This window comes from Aedes albopictus, chromosome 3 (genome assembly GCF_035046485.1).
Source record: "Aedes albopictus strain Foshan chromosome 3, AalbF5, whole genome shotgun sequence".
NCBI lineage: Eukaryota > Metazoa > Arthropoda > Insecta > Diptera > Culicidae > Aedes > Aedes albopictus.
The window spans coordinates 94,061,178-94,079,953 of record NC_085138.1 but is presented as its reverse complement, the minus strand read 5'-3'; the positions used below and the strand labels follow the sequence as shown (position 1 = coordinate 94,079,953).

The 18,776-nt window shown below is 40.2% G+C and overlaps 1 protein-coding gene and 1 long non-coding RNA gene across 6 annotated transcripts in view; one reads left to right on the top strand and one right to left on the bottom strand.

Moving 5' to 3' along the window:
* LOC109411737 (mucin-19) overlaps positions 1-18,776 on the bottom strand; it is a 223,838-nt gene that overhangs the window by 39,535 nt on the left and 165,527 nt on the right. For all 5 annotated transcript variants that reach the window (XM_062859880.1, XM_062859881.1, XM_062859883.1 and 2 more), the window contains exons 4-8: positions 12,380-13,082; positions 11,645-12,314; positions 11,250-11,361; positions 10,965-11,183; positions 10,780-10,901 (exon numbers count right to left, since the gene is read on the bottom strand). In XM_062859880.1, the coding sequence (XP_062715864.1) occupies positions 10,780-10,901; positions 10,965-11,183; positions 11,250-11,361; positions 11,645-12,314; positions 12,380-13,082 (1,826 nt within the window). The remainder of the gene's footprint in view (positions 1-10,779; positions 10,902-10,964; positions 11,184-11,249; positions 11,362-11,644; positions 12,315-12,379; positions 13,083-18,776) is intronic.
* The window catches only part of LOC134291749 (uncharacterized), a 401,595-nt gene that overhangs the window by 286,118 nt on the left and 96,701 nt on the right, over positions 1-18,776 (top strand). The window lies entirely within an intron of this gene.

The following is an 18,776-nucleotide window of genomic DNA, read 5'->3' as shown; positions in this document are numbered from 1 at the left end:
TATGGATGATGATAACTGCACCGTTATGGTCCTTGTAGATTTTTCTCTAGCCTTCAACTGCGTGAACCATCGAGTTCTTCGAACCAAGATGCAAAACGAATTCTTCTTCTCCCAAACAGCGTGCGACCTGGTGGTATCGTTTCTTGAACATAGGAAGCAGTCTGTTCGCCTGGGAAATACTGTGTCTGATGAGCTGGACGTCCTCGACGGTACTCCTCAGGGATCATGCCTCAGTGCGCTGCTTTTCAGCCTATATATCAACAGTTTGCCCTCGTCACTAAAATGCCACTATCATCTTTACGCGGATGACCTCCAAGTCTACATATCAGGCCCTGTATCTGAAATCGACAGACTGGTACGAGCCATCAATACGGACCTTGAGGCTATAGTCACATGGGCAGATGCCAACTGCCTGGCGCCTAAGGGTGCCGTTATAGTTACGCGTGAGAGTGAGAGTGCGCGTGTGCGAAGCCGCAAAAAAGAATATCAACAACAGCAAATCCACGAAAATCCTTTGGACGCGCACTCCCACTCTCACTTTGAAGCGGCACTATGTCGCCGCCGTAACCCGAAGAAGACGCAAGCAATCGTCTTTAGCAAGGCGGGTGTTGTTGTACCGCGAATCGACATAACATTCGGTGGGCAAATTGTACCGTTGTCCAACGAAGTCACGAATCTAGGCCTCAAACTTGACCATAACCTCTCGTGGTCGCAACAAGTGAATGATGTTATTCTTAAAGTGTTCAATGTCCTTCGCACTTTTCGTAGGTTTGCCTCTGTGCTCTCCATCCCGAGCAGGAGAAAATAGCTGAAGAATACCAACCTCAGGTATGGAAAACCCAATACCTACAACGTGAATGATGTATTAAGAAGCCCTGCATAAGAGGTAAAATACCTGAAATAATAACTGGTATGTAACCAGTGCATAACAGGTGAATAATGATATCAGGTATGGCAATACCTAAATAATAATCGGCTATTTTTCCATACAAATAGTTATTTTTCCATAATTGAATAATACCTCAAGCAGTCCTCAACACCAAACCAATAACTCGTCGAGGTATTTTATCAATACCTAGAAAATACCAAAATAAGTTATTTTCAATACCTGGGTAACCGACCAATACCTCGTCTTGGTATGATACCTGACTTTGGTATGCTACAGTTATGTGTTAGTTATTCGTTCCTGCTCGGGATGCAGACACGGCGTAAATTGGTTCAGGCAGTTGTAATGCCTATCTTTACATACGCGGATGTCGTGTACTATCCGGGACTCTCAGCGGCGCTCAAGGAACGACTGCATCGCTGCTTCAAATCTGCCGTACGTTTTGTATATGGTCTCCGGCGACGTGAATCAACTGAAACTTTGCGAAGCTCCATTCTTGGTGTCGACCTGCCATCAAACTATCGACTGAGAATTTGCTGCTTCATGAGGCAAGCATACTATGGAGAACTACCTAGCTATATCCAACATCATCTACAGCGAGGACAGATGCGGTTTCATCATCCCAAGGCATACAACCTCGAGCGGGAAGAGTATACTGGTTTACGGACTCACCTGCTGGAACGGCTTACCTAATGATGCCAAGCTGAAACCAACATTAGCCACTTTTAACGCATTAGTTAGAAATCTTGTTTAGTATTTTGTTCAGTATAGTCCTGCTTAAAATTCCATTACATCATTTGTTTAGTTGTTTTTTTGTTTGTTTTTAGGCTTTATTCTTTCCTACATGTAATTTTCCTTAAATCAGATTCCTTGACCTAAGATAAAGTATTGTACTAATAGGTTACCGTTACGAATAAACAAACATACATACATACATGATTTATTTCTATCATAATTTGAGAAAATTGTGAAGTTTGAATGATTGCATTCATTTTTTGTGAACGTGATATGTTGTTCACGATTTTTTTTCTTATTGATTTGCATCTTTCAAGGTTGAATATCAACTATGGCGAATTTGAGGTATAACTGGTACACTGAGCCTAGTGCGCTGAAGACACCAACTCGATTTGATGCGATCGTAATTTTTTATACAGATTTTCGCACTTAAGCGCTGTTTGCAGATCGGAAGGAATTTCTCGGCCTATCTTGATGCATGGGAAATTCCTTGCCTGAATCGCCCATGAAACCACTTTTCTTTGATCGCAGTACGCAGTTGGGAAGAAATGACAATTCAAATGGCAGTCACTGTAGAAAGTTTCTGCCAGGAATCGGTCAAGAAATTTCTTGAGCGATTCCTTTTAAACTCGAAACTGGGCTTTAAGCGTAGTTTCGAGTTCGAAAGGAATCGCTCAAGAAACTTCTTGAGTGGTTCCTGACAGAAACTTTCTTCGGTGACTGCCATTTGAACTGTCATTACTTCGCTACTGCGTACTGCGATCGAAGAAAAACCGGTTTCTTGAGCGATTCAGGCAAGGAATTTCCCATGCATCAAGATAGGCTGAGAAATTCCTTCTGATCTGCAAACAGCGCTTTATGAAGACTAAGTGCACAGTCCAACGGTGAGCTAAATGCACAATATCATTGCGATCCCCCTGCGATCGTCCGAAGTTCTGATAGTATGATTCTAAAAAAATCTAAATAGAATTCGTCAGATACATATCGCAAGAAATACTCCGATGAGGTAAGTGTTTTCATTCCGTAATTTTATATCCTTCATATCATTACTGAAAGAAACATAAATATACAAGTCAAGCATAATTTTTCAAATCGACGTATCTAACTTTTTCACTGATCTGAGTAAACTCATGGTCAATGGTCGTCAATTTCACTAAAATAGTTTTTTTTTTATAAAAAGACTTTTCATAATTGTTTTCGTGTTTAACATCATCAGGGATATAGCACGCACTAGGTAAGAAACAAAACCTACTCATTCCATATCATTTTCACAATGAATTATGACAAAAATACACATACACCGGGTTGGTTCGAGATACGTCATGCCAGATACGTCGTTTTTTATGGTGCCAGTTTGGTGTTTCCGTTACTTTTGATTTTGGGTAGATACGTCGTTTGGTTTTCTCATATATCAAAACGGTGTATCTATCAGTTAAGTTGTAAACATCAAAATAGTTAGATACGTCGTTTCGAAAAATGTGCTTAGTTAAACAAATTAAGCAATAAATCATCAAACAGTGATGTGGATTCTTCAATTTGATTTATAAATCATGCATGCAGCAGTAAACCCGGACTTGTTTACATTCTCGAGTTACGTCGGATTGAAAAGTTATGCTTGAAGTATGCAATGTACAGTAAAGTGGATGCTTGATAGGGAAGTGAGATAACATCCTGAATTCTCGACGATTGATAGCAAGGTTTATAGATGGTACTGAATTAGCCCTAACAACGGATAGATATACAGTAAGGAACCGATTTCATCAGCCCCATTCTGCGACAAACTTTTTGCACACATTATCTTTTGAACAAAATTTAACCAATTATTTAATGTTTATCATCAAACTACAGCTGAAATGCAGAACATTGAGGGATAAAAAGTTTGAAAAACTATTTAGGTATTAGGGTATCGCGCCACTTGGGCGGTGGCTTCCATATTCGTCTGTTTTCCACTATAACTCAGTCAATTTTGAACCAATTGACTTGAAATGTTGTACACGGGTAGATACTATACCTATCTCACCACATTCCAAAAGTTTTGTCAATTGGTTCAAATTTGACTGAGTTATAGTGGAAAACAGACGAATATAGAAGCCACCGCCCAAGTAGCGCGATTCCCTAGGTTAGATGCCCGGGACATAACCCAAACGACAGCATGTAATATTAGATTGTAGAATATTTAATATTGTTTGTTAGTAAGACTACGATAATACATTGTGATCCGTTTGCAAAATAATAGTCAGCTAGTTATAAAATACACCAACATAGAACTGAACTTTCCATAAAATTTAATTAAAGAGCAGCTATAAAAGTGGGGCAACGTTTTCGTTCCGTCATTGCGTACCATTACTTATCGGCATTCGTTCAGGTTCAAGGGTCAAAACATCATCGGCCTATTGATTAGCCAAATTTTAAATGCGCAATAGGCGCACCACCGTTCGCCAATGGGCGACTGTGAAAGGCCAGATACAGACAAACAGAACAGTTAGGCGATGCGGCCGGTCACTCACATACCTAGTCCACTCATCACCTTAGGCATTTTCTTCATACTTACTCAAACACTTCACGTACAGCTCGGCCCCGGTTTGCAAATCACACAAGCTCATATTTAGGTAACTCATTTTTCACTTCTCGACACTCTTCTACCAACGTGCAAAGAAACCGAGTTATTCAAACTTTTAGTTCGGTTTCTTCCAAAGTCTAATAGCAATTTGGATGCTATTTCAGTTTGGTAGAAATCACATAAGAATTTTTGAAATGATTCACACAAAAATACACTACCTAACCCACTCGCGATTACACGTTTTAACCTTGAATTCGAGAAAAGTATTTTCCTACGAAAATCGCACGCGTCGTGATTTTACGAAAAGTCGACAAGGAACCAGCCTCAACGAACTTTCGTTTGTGAATAACGGTACCCGGCCGATCGTACGGTGTTTTTTAATGAAAAGGATGAATGTCGTCGGGCCGCCGGTGTGGGTAGTGAAGTTTTACGACAGATACCGAACGACGCCTTCGGGCGCCAGGTCGGGGACGAACGGAACGTGCGATGCGCTGTTGTCAGATTTTTCGGACCGATCGCTGGAAAGTGTTCATTCTGTTTGACAAGTATTTAGAATTGGGCGCTCTTTCTGAAATAATCGATTGTTTTGAAAAAATGCAAATTGGATAGTGGTTGCAATGCGTGATTTAAAGCAAGATTTAACTCTCCTACACACTATTTTCATCTTGCTGGAAAACAGCAAAGTTTTGCTGGTTTTTGCCATGCTATAAATACAGCAATCCATTCAGCAAAATGTTTTTGCTGGCTATTCAGCAATGCGTTTTGACAGCATATTTGGCTGGTTGACCAGGAATTTTGTCCGCGCTCGATTCTGGCTGGATTTTTTTTTTGCTTTTTTTTCCTTTTGTGAGAAGGATAAGCCACAGACAAACAGACGTAACACTCTGATAATTCCCATCGTACACCGATTTATCGGTCTTTTTCAAAATATGATAGTTGGCCAACTGCCCACCCGTGGCGCTCGCATCGTTTTTGTTCGAGTTTGACGTTTGCTCACTACCGCCACCTAGTTGATGGTCGGCCAAACTTAGCCCTTTTAGCATTGGGCGAATATGTTTCCGTGACTATGATTTTAATCGGAAAATGTTCGAAGTGTTACGTCTGTTTGTATGTGGATAAGCATTAAATAATCGAACAAATCAAGCATAATTTTTCAAATCGACGTATCTAACTTTTTCACTGATCTGAGTAAATTCACACGCAGAAAAATGGCGCTTGTTCAAAACAATAAAACGCATGGTTGATTTTCAAACTGAGAATTTACTTATTCCAAAGTTATATTTAATTGTTTTTATTTAGAGTTTATCGATAAAAACAACCGATTACCATCATTTCATATAATGTCAAAAATTTCATTTGTTTCAATAAAATAAAAACCATAAACATGGTTCGAAAGCACTCACACATCTATAAAATGCTTACCCCAACATCGCCACAACGAAGAAGGTGCAGCAAATCCATCACACCAACTTCCAAGTGCAGCTTAGTAATCCTACATTATAGAGATCTGCGGAGGCGGCCATTGTAAGCCAATCGTGCAGAAAGAACTGTCAAAGTGTGAGCCAAATGAACAGGCTGATCGTTCGTAAGAAGGCGTCGATTGAACGGGGTATTGCAATCCGAACTAAATAAATTAAAATTATTTATTTTTAATATCGAAAAATTGACGGTATATGTAAGTTTAGTAAAAAGATAGAATTTAATTAATTCTGCTTTCAAAAGCTCAAGCTTATGACGAAACTTTTGTTGCTGCACTTCTCGAAAAAACTTTCATTGCTGCTTCTTGCTTCAGTTCTGCGGATATGTTTAGCTTAACACTTTGCAATAAATTTCAGATTTCATCGATTGCTCCGCTATTTTTTTCAAAATTTTGAAAAAAAAAATTCTATCATAATTAGAAAATGTAAACAAAACAACTTGAACCACTACGAAGTCACGCACAAAGTTTGAACATCTAGCTTTGCAGCAAGTGTTGGCAGCTGATGCAAACAAAATGAACAGCGTTGCCGAATCGACATATGTAACTTCCGCTTATCTCTATGTAGAGGATTTCTAGTGCAGCTTTGGCCGTGATGGATAACGCGCAGGTACTCACGACAGCATCCACAAAAAGTTGATCGGATTCGACTTTTTTTACTTTTTTTTAGTCGTTCTCCTCCCTATCCGCTTATCGACGGTCCAAAAATAGATTTCCGAGCTGCCGCAGCTGCTGCCGTCACCAACACAATAACATTCCGGGTTTGTTAGTGGCAAAAGTGCAGTCGTTTGAATCAATCTATTATTTCATGTTTAAAATACCAAATCTCTGTTTGTTTTAAAAAAACTGTCAAAAATTTCGACAAATGAAAATATATGTATTATCAAAAAATAGGACAGTTCAGTTTAAACTAGAAATTAGTTTGTCGCTATAGTAAACTGAAAAATCGGTTGATTTGAACTAGAATTCAATTGTGTTTACAATTTATTTTTCTGCGTGCATGGTCAATGTTGACGACCATTTCACTATAAAATAGTTATTTTATATAAATATACTTTTCATAAGTTTTATCGTGATTTACATCACCAGGGATATAGCATGCACTAGGTGAAAAACAAAACCTAATCATTCCATATTATTTTCACAATGAATTTTGACAAAAATACACATACACCGCCCGAATAAAAAATACAGTTGAAAAACCGAACGTTGTATTGTAACAGTACTATTTAGAACCATATTGTTACAATAGACACCACTGTAAAAATAAAAATATAAAAACAATAAGATGTAATGTAGACACCATATAGTGAATTGTAAATAAGATTTTTACAATAGGGGTACCCACTAAACAGATTGAATTGCTGCGTAAGCCATGATTTTCTGCCTATTTGAAATGTTTCATGATTTTGCGAATGAAATAATCAAATTCTGCCTTGGTGATCGCGACGTTTAATCTGTTTAATCAGTTTACGCTGCTAAGTGAATCCCCCTAATATATTCTACAGGTTGTTAAGTATGGTAACAATACAAAACAATATTTTTCTCCACATATATTTTTTTGCAAAACCATACATTTTATTGTAAATGAATTGTTCGAAATACTGATACGTGGGTTTTAATATACCGTACATTGTACACTCAGGAAAATTGCCTCATACTTAATGGCAAATATCCATGTGCCAAACCACATCCAAAGTATATATATGCAACCAATACCCGATTACGCAGGCAAATTAGCACATGAATAGTATGTGCTCTAAATTGTATGAGTCGCTGCTGTATGGCGTCTCATCAAAAGTATGAGTCGCACTAATGAAAACCATTTGTTTACCCCCATTGCAAAAATCCATGTCCCGGACACAGAAGGAATGAAGATTTTTCCCAGTGTATGGTACATGTATAGTTTCAAACAATAAAATGTACCGTAAATATATTGAATTGTAATTTAACTACTGGCTATACATTTAATCAAATGGTTTTGAAATGGTTCTCTTTTGTTATGTTGTATTGTTTTACATTACATAAACATCTCGTCATGTTTCTTCTATTAATGGCATCTTAGGCTCTAATAGCCAAACTAACCTAAACTCGTATAAGTCTGAGTAGTCTCTGGTTGCATTAACAGTTGAAGCTTAGGCTCCCATGTCTCACCAGCCAGATAACTGGGTTTTGAAAACTAAGCATTATTTGTGGCAACACTTTGAGCGGCATGATGGAACTATGCCGAGCGCGCTAAGTGTTATTAGACCACTAATGTAGTTGCACGAAGTGGGTGACGAGGTACATGAGTATCATTACAGCGCGCTTAACCGTTATTGCAATATTGAGGCTCCAGTTTAACAAAAATTTTAAATACATAACACCTCATGAGAAAACTGTCTAGTTCGATTCAAATATAAGTTGGGTTAAAAAGCGAACCCGCAGACGAACTTATATCAGAAGTCGTTTCAGTGTCCAGTCCAGTCCATATGTTAAAGATGGCTCTACGTCAAAGATGAATCGCATTTGATTCGGTTCACATGAGAGAAGTGGAGAACACTCCCCTAAATGCAAATACAGAAAGAATAGTGTTGAACTCATCCACTGATTTACGGTAATCTGACCTGCGTTTTTCCGGGTTGACCTACATTCCTATTCCTCTCATCGCACTCTACCTACCTAGCACGTCATATCTCTTGGATCTGCAGTCCTTAGGACACCTGGTTTACCACTTAATTAAACATTTTATTGACTTTAAATACAGGGGATGGCCAAAATGTTTGGGATAGGCAACTTTTTTTCTCCCACAAAAAAAAAATCAACATGCTGTAACTTTTCATAGAGTGCATCAAAAAATCTCAAATTTTGACTGTTTGTCAATCTATTATGTGTGCATCATTGGTACAAATTTGGGCTCGGTTGATTAATTTTTCTCGAAGTCAGAACCGTTCGCGTTAAACACTATTTTTTAGACAATTCATTTTTGAGCTGTCATAACTCGGAAACCAGTGAACCAAATTGAATGAATTTTTTAACGTTTATCAACAATATATTGATACTCAATACGACGTTATAAAATGTAATATTTTCTCACGGCGAATTAAGTTATATCGGGTTGAAATTTTTACCCATATAGAGGAAAATAAATCAAATTTACAATACCACACAAAAATTATTAAATGTGTTCTTCCTTCAATCTAAATAGGCTCAAATATATCTGATTAGAGATAATTTGAGAACAGAAGTGGAAAATCTTTGGATATCAACACTTAATGTAAAAAAAATATATTTTTTCGAGAAAAGTCCAAAAAGTGTCAATCCATGATAACTTTTTCCAACGTTCAAAAAGTATCTATGTTTTAATAGTTTGTGAAGCATTTACATATTGTTAGTGTACGTTCAAAATTTCATTCAATTCGGTTTACTGGTTTCCGAGATATGACAGTTCAAAAATACAGTGCGACAGCACTACAAATATTCAGTATGGATGTGACACACTTTAGAAGAAGCTTCCGACGTCCTTTTCCGTTGGAAATCTTATGCTTTCTTTTTAATATTATGTTTCCAGTTCAAAACCGAATTAGCGACATTTTTTCTTTGACTTCCGCTGCTTTTGCCTTGCGTTGGACACAATGTCGGAAGTGGGGCGCTGTATAGTGCACCAGGTGTACAATACAGCGCCCCACTTCCGACATTATGTTTAACGCAGGGCAAAGGCAGCGGAAGTCAAAGAAAAAATGTCGCTAATTCGGTTTTGAACTGGAAACATAATATTTTATTTTATCTTGAAGTGAGGGAGCGTGCGTAAACATATTCGCCCAATGCTAAAAGGACTATGTTTAGCCGACCACCAACTAGATGGCAGTAGTGAGCAAACGTCAAACTCGAACAAAAACGATGCGAGCGCCACGGTTGGGCAGTTGGCCTACAATCAAATTTTGAAAAATACCGTTAAATCGGTGTACGATGCGAATTATCCAGGGAATTATAAGAGTGTTTGTCTGTGGTACTAAGCTAAAAGTCCAAAATGTAAACATTGGGAAATCTGCATGTATATTCATAAACCCTAATAAGTAGAAATCAAACACTCTATTAGCACAGGCAAACAGACATATTACTTAGAAGAAATTTGTTTCAAAAACATCGTTTGGCATCTCACTGGCACCCTCTATAATGCTCAATCCGAAGCGTTCTTTTGAGGTGTTGTTTCCCTCGGTTCGATGTAACACGATGTAACAATGAGTCGTAAAGTTTCTTATATTCCAAATAAATTTATAAAATGTTTACTACTAGATCTTGTTTACTCAGTATGGATATGGAGCATAGGGTAATTGATCCGATCATGGAGGAGTTAAGCACTGGGTTTATGCTTAAACCACAATTGTATCTCCCCAAGCAAACTTTTTACATGGAACGAATTGAAAATAACAAAATCCATCCTTAATCTACGGTAAAATAACGAAATATTGCCACTTTGATGTTGTTATGAGCATTTTATTCGTTTTTATCTGAAAGAACATTGTGTTCCTAATGTTGCGGTATTTGTTCCTATTGTTGCGGTATCCCATTGAAATCATATGGGATACCGCAACATTAGGAACACTACCGCAACAATAGGAACACAGCAGCAAACACATTAAGGAAAATATTTTTTTTAAATAGGTTTTTGGGCAAATCTTAAGCAAACAAATGGTGCAATCTCATAATTTAAGCACCATACTTCTATTAAAAATACCTTTTGGTAACATTTCAGTCGAAAAGGTGCTCAATTGCCATTACCGCAACATTAGGTACTACCACAACGATGGGAACAATTACCCTATATGAATGCGGAACAAATCTTATGTTTTGACGTTTTTTGTTGAGAAAATGTGAATTACTTAAAAGGTGACCCATCTTGTCCCGCGCTTTTTTCACGGACGCAAAATCGATCACTTTTTAAAACTGCTTGTTTAACATCATATTTTGTATTTAATGAACTTTTTATCGACTTTAAGCATAGCTAACGATTGTATTAAAGAGTAGCGGACGAATACAAACTAATAAGATTTGTATTTACAAAGTTTTGGTGATCCATCCTTAGGTGACCCATCTTGCCCCGCCCCACGCTAAGTAGTAATAATTCAATATCGTACTCACCCAGCATATTGGCTACGTCCGTTTCCGTTTCGTCAAACCGTCCGGTTACCCGGTAGTTTGGCGACGTTTCCGAATCCCGAGAAGTGTCCTCGTCCAGTTGAGTTTTGCTGCTAGATCGACTACTGCAATAACAACAAAATATTGGGTTTACAAGTGTAACTATCAGTGAAAACGTCCATTCTCACCTAGCGAAATGGTTGGCCGTGGAACCGGCGGACGAACGCAGGGCGTTTCCTTTTTGGCTGAGATGCCGCGAGCAATAGCCGCGTCGTTGAGATTCTTTAGAGCAAGACTCGTTCGAGCACAACCGTCGCCACTGTTTGCCGTTGAACTTTTTCCGTATACCGTTGGGGGTGGACACGACGTCGCCCTTCTTGAAGCGATGTGGCGTCGCCGCTTGAGATCTGTTTATCCGAAGATTTTTGCATTAATAATACGTAATACGAGTTGTATGTTTTCTTCCCCCTTACCTTGGAGTTGCTGGTTGAGATCTGGGAGTACTGCGCTGGTCCAGTAAGCTAGACGTACTGCCACGACTTTGCATGCTGCTTCGCTTGCTACTGCCTGAGTATTTTTCGTTTTCTGAAAGCAGGTGGAAATTGCAATGTAGCAGTTATATACATATTTTTGTAAAAATAAACGTTTTAAAAGATAAGACATAGCGATAGAAACAAGGATCGGACGCACTCCTTAACAAATAAATCGTATCAAGAAATAAGTTTACAATTATTAGTCATAATGTTGTGAACTTTTTCATTGCGTATAAGATGAATCCGATAAATCTTATTTAAACCACAGACAAACGGACTAAGCACTGAAAACATAGTAGATCCATCCATTTCCAATATGCAATTAGAACACTCACCCCCATCCATACGGAAGTTGATCTCTCCTCGCCGCAGTTCGTCGTCGCTTTCGTAGTCGAAGAAGTTCCGATTTGCAACGTGCAAATCGTCTGGACTGCCAGACGTTAATACTGTATTTGAGCCACCAGGCGCCCCCAACTCGTTCCCTCCTTGCTGCTGTTGGGAGGCGAGGTGATGTGCCTGATAGTGATTATTTGCTATAAGAGTCGTTGTCGGCTGGCCATCGAACCCACCACCACCGGACCCAGTTGGTCCTGCCGTCATCGGTGAGGTCGCCGCCGTCCGATAGTGTTCCTCGTTCACGTGCAGCGTCGGAAGAATCTGATGGAACTGTAATGGCACATGTGACTGTTGTTGCTGCTGCTGCTGTTGGGGATCGTATCGCGCGGCAGCCGCCACACCACGCCCTTGCGTGATGCTGATGGCTTTGTACGGAACTCCCGACGCACTGACCGGGGGAACTGAACTCTGACTGTACACGATGGCATTGGCGGGCAGTTGAGACATTCCGTCCGCGCTGTGATAGCTCACTGGACCGGACCTACTACTACTGACTGGGGTAGGTTGGGATCGGTTCCGGGCACCCTCCACTGCTTCTACCATCTCTTCCAGCTCATCCCACCAGGGGGGTTTCAGCAGTCGGATGTCTACCCTTTTCACCAACTTTATCTGAAATATGGAATTCAAATCATGGAACTCATATTATTTAGGATTGTGACAAATATTATACAAACCTCCTGTGCCCCTCCACCGGGTCCAATGAATTGCACGGAAAACTTCTTAGTACTATTATGCATTTCTTTAACCACAGCCTCGACGAAAACGTTCCCGGTCGGATAGGCGGGCACGGTTTGAATCCGAACGCACACCCTACTGCCGGGACCCACGTCCGACGCGGAAGGACACGCGTCGTCGATGATATCGTAGCGACCAGCGCCAAACACATCATCGTACTTCTGCACGCTTCCCTCCGGATAGTCGAACTGCACCACGACCGTGCTGGGCGACGGTGTAGACCGTATCACCCCCGACTCGTAGAAGTCTTTCCGTCGGGCCAGCACCCGATAGTTGTTGGCCCAGTCGTTCAGATCGATCAAGCTCGATGGTGCCGCCGCCCCGCAGGGACCCGACGTTGACGCCGACGAGGACGCCGACGTTGGTGGCGGTGGAGGTGGTCCGGAGGACGAGGTAGTAGCGTTGCTTGAGATCATTCCGGCGGCGACTGGCGGTGTACTGCTGCTGCTGCTGCTCATGTGATGCGATCCCGTGTCCGGTGGGGTATTGCTGGAGGGTGGACCATGCTGCTGCTGTTGCGGGTGTTGATGCTGTTGCTGGATCGAAGAAGGTGACCCCACGATCTGCTGCTGTTGTTGTTGAATGGACTGCGCCATCGAAGACGGAGGCGTGGCAGCCGGTTTATAGCTGTTGATAGGTGAGCTGTGGAAGAGAATGAATATTTTGCATTAGATTTTTAGATGGAACCATTCGTTAACGAAGAAGCGTAGTTCGAGATCCTTCAACGGAAATCTGAAATGGAATTCATAATGACCTTCTGCTTCTTCATGACGAGACATCTCCACTGGGACAAAGTCTGCTTTATTATTACTGCATTCGTGTATACCTGGTATGGAATACACAGATACTCTCTTTCAAGGGATTTCAAGAAACTTTACATCACTAAAAGATCCTGAGCTGTACTGGGAAGCGAGCCTAGATATGCTCAGAATGATCTTGCTAAAAAGCTGAGCGTGTATTGATTGAGGTTCATGGGCTGGGCTTCCAGATCTTCAAATGGTGTTGCAGAATAAGACAATTCGATAAGGAACTCTAATTTTTCTTTTTTTTATGTCTGTAACAAATGTCTTTGTAACATGTGCTTGTTATTATTAAAACAATTTTAAAATTGTTTAAATAATTCTTTTTTTTAATCTGTTCAATTGTGGTTTACCGTGTATGCCCAACAGTTTGATCGTTTTATCGTTGTGGCGTTTAGAGACACCTAGTGGTAGGAATCGGTATGTCTGCTCGAGTACTAAAACGATAACCTTTAAAAAGCACGTACATTGCATACCTGCAGGCGGAATTCTTTATGCGCTTTTCTTTCGTACTCGAATAATTTGGAAAGTCGAGAAGAAGTGCTAGACTATGGAAAGACAACCCGAAACCGGAAACCCTTTTTCCAGCCAATCAAAATTCACTATAAATTTCAAAAGAAAAACCGGAAACCATATTTGGACCAATCAGAAATCAGGAAAGTAGACAGTACTGATCAGTGGGCTGAACCTATAAAAGGGGTTGGGGCACTCATATCAAACTCTCTTTACTCTGGTGGAAACCGTTGTTCAAGGTGGTTGATTTGAAAACGTAAAAGTGTTAGTTGTTGAATCTTAAAACGGTTAAGTGAGTTGAACTTAATGTTAAGTGTTAGTTAATTTTAATTCTAATTGTTTTCCCAAAGTTGATTTTTTGAATAGTTTATTCGGAAGTGGTTCAATAACGTCAAAAAGAGTGTGAAGTAAAATCGGCCGTACTTAAAGGTAATTTTTTATTGAAATAGTGATGAGTGCTTGGGCTTAAATTGTATGCGTTGAATAGGTGGCTAAACCCATTCAACGTGGGTGTTTGTCTGGAGCCCAAAGTACGTGGCCGTCCCACGCTCGGTCGTCGCTAACTGGCAAGCAGCTGTCCACCACCTACGATTCCGGGACAATTTTCCCGAAGAATCTGCTGTGCGGCCTCTTAGAATACGGCGATTCCCGAACCGCTCCGAGGAACTGAAGTGCGTCGACGCCACGTGAAGCCATCCTTCGTTGGAACCCCAAGCCAGCTGGCCAGCAAGTAAGCCCGTTTTAGTTTTGTGCACTCGAAGAATGAGCTCTGAAAAAAGTTGGGGGAATTTGTAACATATTGTAAATACACGTAGTAGTTAAATACCTTAGTTCCTAGTTTTTGCTTTCACACTTTTTCGCGAATTAAATTTTAAAAATTGAACTTGAATTTTCTTTAGTTTTTCTTTATTTTCTTTGGGAAGCGTTTTAGAATTAAGTTTTCAAGTTGAATTTCTTTAAATTGCCTGAGTTAATCATTTTTTTTGTAAATATTATTTCAATCATTTTAAGTAACCATGCGTCTCCATCAGTGCTCGAGTTTTTTGATATGAAGTGCGATGATTTTATAGTATTTTAGGTCTCAGTTCTAGCTTCGGTTTTCTGATTGGTTTAAGATTGGTTGGGTTTGGAAAGGGAGATTAAGTGAATTTACGGTGATTGGGAACAACAACCTGCCCTCAGAGAAGAGTCTTTGGCCGGACATAAACAGTGCTAGTGGCCCTTCTGTTGAAGGTGGCGCTTAAGTCACTAGCTACGGGTAACCAGACACGTGGATCGCGGATACTTTCGACCCGAATCCAAGCAATTAGGTTACATTTTGGCGCCCAACGTGGGGCGGGTTAAATTAGTTAGAATTTGTTTCAAATTCTTTTTTGGAAACGTGTAATATTTCTGAATTTAGGGTATTTTTTTAAAATTACTTTTATTTAATATTATTTTTGGAGTTTTTTTTTTTTCTTTTTGAGAGTGGGACGTGAGAAGAAACCTCTGGTCAATATGGCCAAGTTTACAGCGAACCTTTATCGTATGAATGCGTCACATTTGGAAGAGTGTGAGTTGGAGTATGAGTTGATTTTGCGGGGATTATCGATTTCGGAACACAGACAGGACAATGAGCGTCGTCTTCGGTCTGCCCTAAGGGATGACGAGAAAGGAAATCGCGATTACTTATCATGGCGAGGAATCTCTGAGGAATGTGCGTTCATAGGGAATCGTTTAAAGGAAATCGAAGATAGTATCATATACCAGGCAAACCTCAAATCAAAATCTAAGTTGTACCATTATTATCTCAGGCTTAGACGATGCCAGGTACAGACTCCGCGCGAAGAAGAGAACCGTTACGTCTTAGTAGACGCCATCAAGGACATGTTGTTGAAGTATTTCAATGAACTGATCGAAAATAAGGACGAATTGTACATGCAAATGCCTTTGGACTCTAGTGGCACCGTGGGTAGAAATGAGATAGGACAGACTCGCGCTGAAAGCGTATCGGTTTCAGGTATTAATCAGAGATCGACAGGGGCAATACCTAAGTCAAACGAGCAAGCGCGTCGCGTTGCATTTTTGTCTTCGACTAGGGACGGTGAAGAAAGTTTAGAATCAAATGGTGACATTATTGATGATTTAGTAGTCTTGAACTCACCAGTCACAGAAGCGGTAAATCCTTTAATTAGCCCAGAGCGGGTACAGAATACCACTCCGGTCAATATGTCACGCAGGCTAAGAACTGAGGAGGTTCAAACAGGTAATTTCCAACAAGAGGCACGGGGAGGTCAGACGTCCCAAACCTCGCGACCCCCGGTGTTTGTGAGTGCTTTTAGACCAAATTCACAAGTGACCAATAATTTTGGACAATCGTCCAGAGATGATTTTGTACATGTGTCACAAATCGAAACTTACGTCCAAAAATGCGTTAGTACAATTTTGGAAAACCAACGAACAGATCGAGTAGGCTCCGATCGGATCAATTTACTCACTGATCAATTAGAAAATGCCAATATTCGTGGGGAAGAAAGTCGCTACACTCCGACATTCCAACGAACCCCAGGATCGACACCGTATTCGACTTCCTTCAGAAGGCAAAATGACGTTCAACATTATTCAGTTATCCCTGGTAATTTGAACATTCCTCCCTCACTAACGAGCACGCAGCGGTCCTCAAACGTGATTTTCAATCGATCTTTGCCTCATCAACCAGAAAGGATTTACTCTGATAGGACTTCCTTGACTAGCGGCCCAAATGCTTTGCGAAACCCCTTTGATCCGCCTCAAACACCGAATATGAGAAACGTTCGGAACCCACCGCACCATTTGTGTAAAATCATTGGCACATGGCCAAAATTCTGTGGCGACAACAATATTGTTCCTTTGGTGTCCTTTTTAAGGACAATTGATATGCTCTGCAGGTCTTATGAAATCGATAAGGAAGAACTTAAACCCCATGCTCACCTTTTGTTTACAGGGGATGCATATACTTGGTATACGACCTACGTTGAACGTTTCGTAGATTGGGACACACTGTTGTACTACCTCTCCATTAGGTACGACAACCCTAATAGGGATAGGTACATTAAAGAAGAAATGCGAAACCGCAAGCAAAAGCCTAATGAGCTTTTCAGCGCTTTTCTTACTGAAATCGAGTCCTTATCGCAACGTTTGATTAACCCATTGCCAGATATCGAAAAATTCGATTTAGTGGTAGAAAATATGAAGATTTCATACAAGAGAAGGCTGGCTTTAGAAGACATTCGGTCGATTGAAGATTTAGCACAAAAGTGTTATCGATTTGATGCCTTGGAATCAAATCTTTTCAATCCAAAGTCACGAGGCACTAACGCCGATATTCATGCTTTAAGTGCTGATGAAGAAGAAAGCGAGGAGGAGTACGTCAATGCGCTAAATGTCAAAGTTGGTCGTAGAACTAATAGGCAAAATGGAAATAAGTACACAAGCGAGCAAAACAATGAGGAAACGGGAATAATTTGTTGGAATTGTCGTGGAAATGATCATATTTGGAAATATTGTCCTGAAGAAAAAAGGATCTTTTGCCATGTTTGTGGGCATAGTGGAAGAACTTCTTTCAACTGTCCTAACAACCATCCAACTAACGCAACATTCGCTAAAGTTCCAAAAAACGAGTTACAGGAGAATGTTTAAGGAACCAATCTTCTCCTTCTGATTCAACAGTGGTTCCCAAAGCTGATCTGACCAATCCTTTTCCTACGTTTTCCGAAGTTTTTGAAATTAAAGTTAAGCCACATCGATGTCCAAAGATCAAGGTTCAGGTCTTAGGTTATGAAGTTGAGGCTTTGGCAGACACTGGGGCAGCTATGTCCATCATAAATTCCAGAGATCTTATTGATCAATTGGGACTGAAAGTTCACAACATTAACCTTAAAATTAAAACTGCGGATGGTACTGCTCATCAATGTCTCGGAGGTGTACAAATGCCCTACACATACGGTAACGTTACGAAAGTCGTCCCTACTGTAATCGTAGTGGGAATATCCCAACCTTTGATACTGGGAATGAACTTCCTAGACCAGTTTGGTTTTGAGTTACGTAGCCCTTATGATCCACAACCCTTAAATAGTGATTCAACTGAGGGTACCGTGAACACGATCGACTTGTTTTTTGTTGAAAACTATTTCGAAAATAGTCTCGATTCAATAGTTTTCCAATTGGTACCTAACGAGATGTTAGAACAGGAAGTCACGCAAAAATCATCGGTGGAGTATGAAAATGACCCCAGTTTGGAACTTCCCACATTAGATTTCCCTCAAAGCTCTTTTAACCATCCAGATGAAATTATCACCGAACATAATCTCAGTTCAAGTCAACGGTTAGAGCTATTTGAGGCGGTTAAGACATTGCCTTGCACTCAAGATGGTCATTTAGGGAAAACAGATCTTATCAAACACAGTATAGAAATACTTCCTGATGCACACCTAAGAAGAAAGCAGCCAATGTATAAATATTCCCCGACTGTAGAACGTGAAGTTGACAGTGAAGTCGAAAGAATGAAAAAACTAGGGGTTATTGAAGAGTGTAGTGGGCCTGTAGACTTCCTTAACCCAATTTTGCCGGTCAAGAAGGCCAGTGGAAAATGGCGAATATGCTTAGATTCACGAGGCTTAAACCAAATAACCAAGCCGGATGATTTTCCTTTTCCGAGCATGACGAACATACTCCATAGGATTAAAAAGTCAAAATACTTTTCGATAATAGATTTATCTGAATCTTATTATCAAGTTCCCCTCGAAGAATCATCCAAAAACAAAACTGGGTTCCGGACAAATAAGGGATTATACAGGTTTACTGTAATGCCTTTCGGCTTAACAAATGCCCCCGCCACAATGGCCCGGTTAATGAGTGAAGTTTTAGGACATGATTTAGAGCCATATGTCCATGTTTATCTGGACGACACTATAATTGCGACCGATGATTTTGAAACCCACATGTATTACCTGAGAATTGTGGCTGAAAGATTTAGGAAGGCGGGATTGACCATAAATGTCCAGAA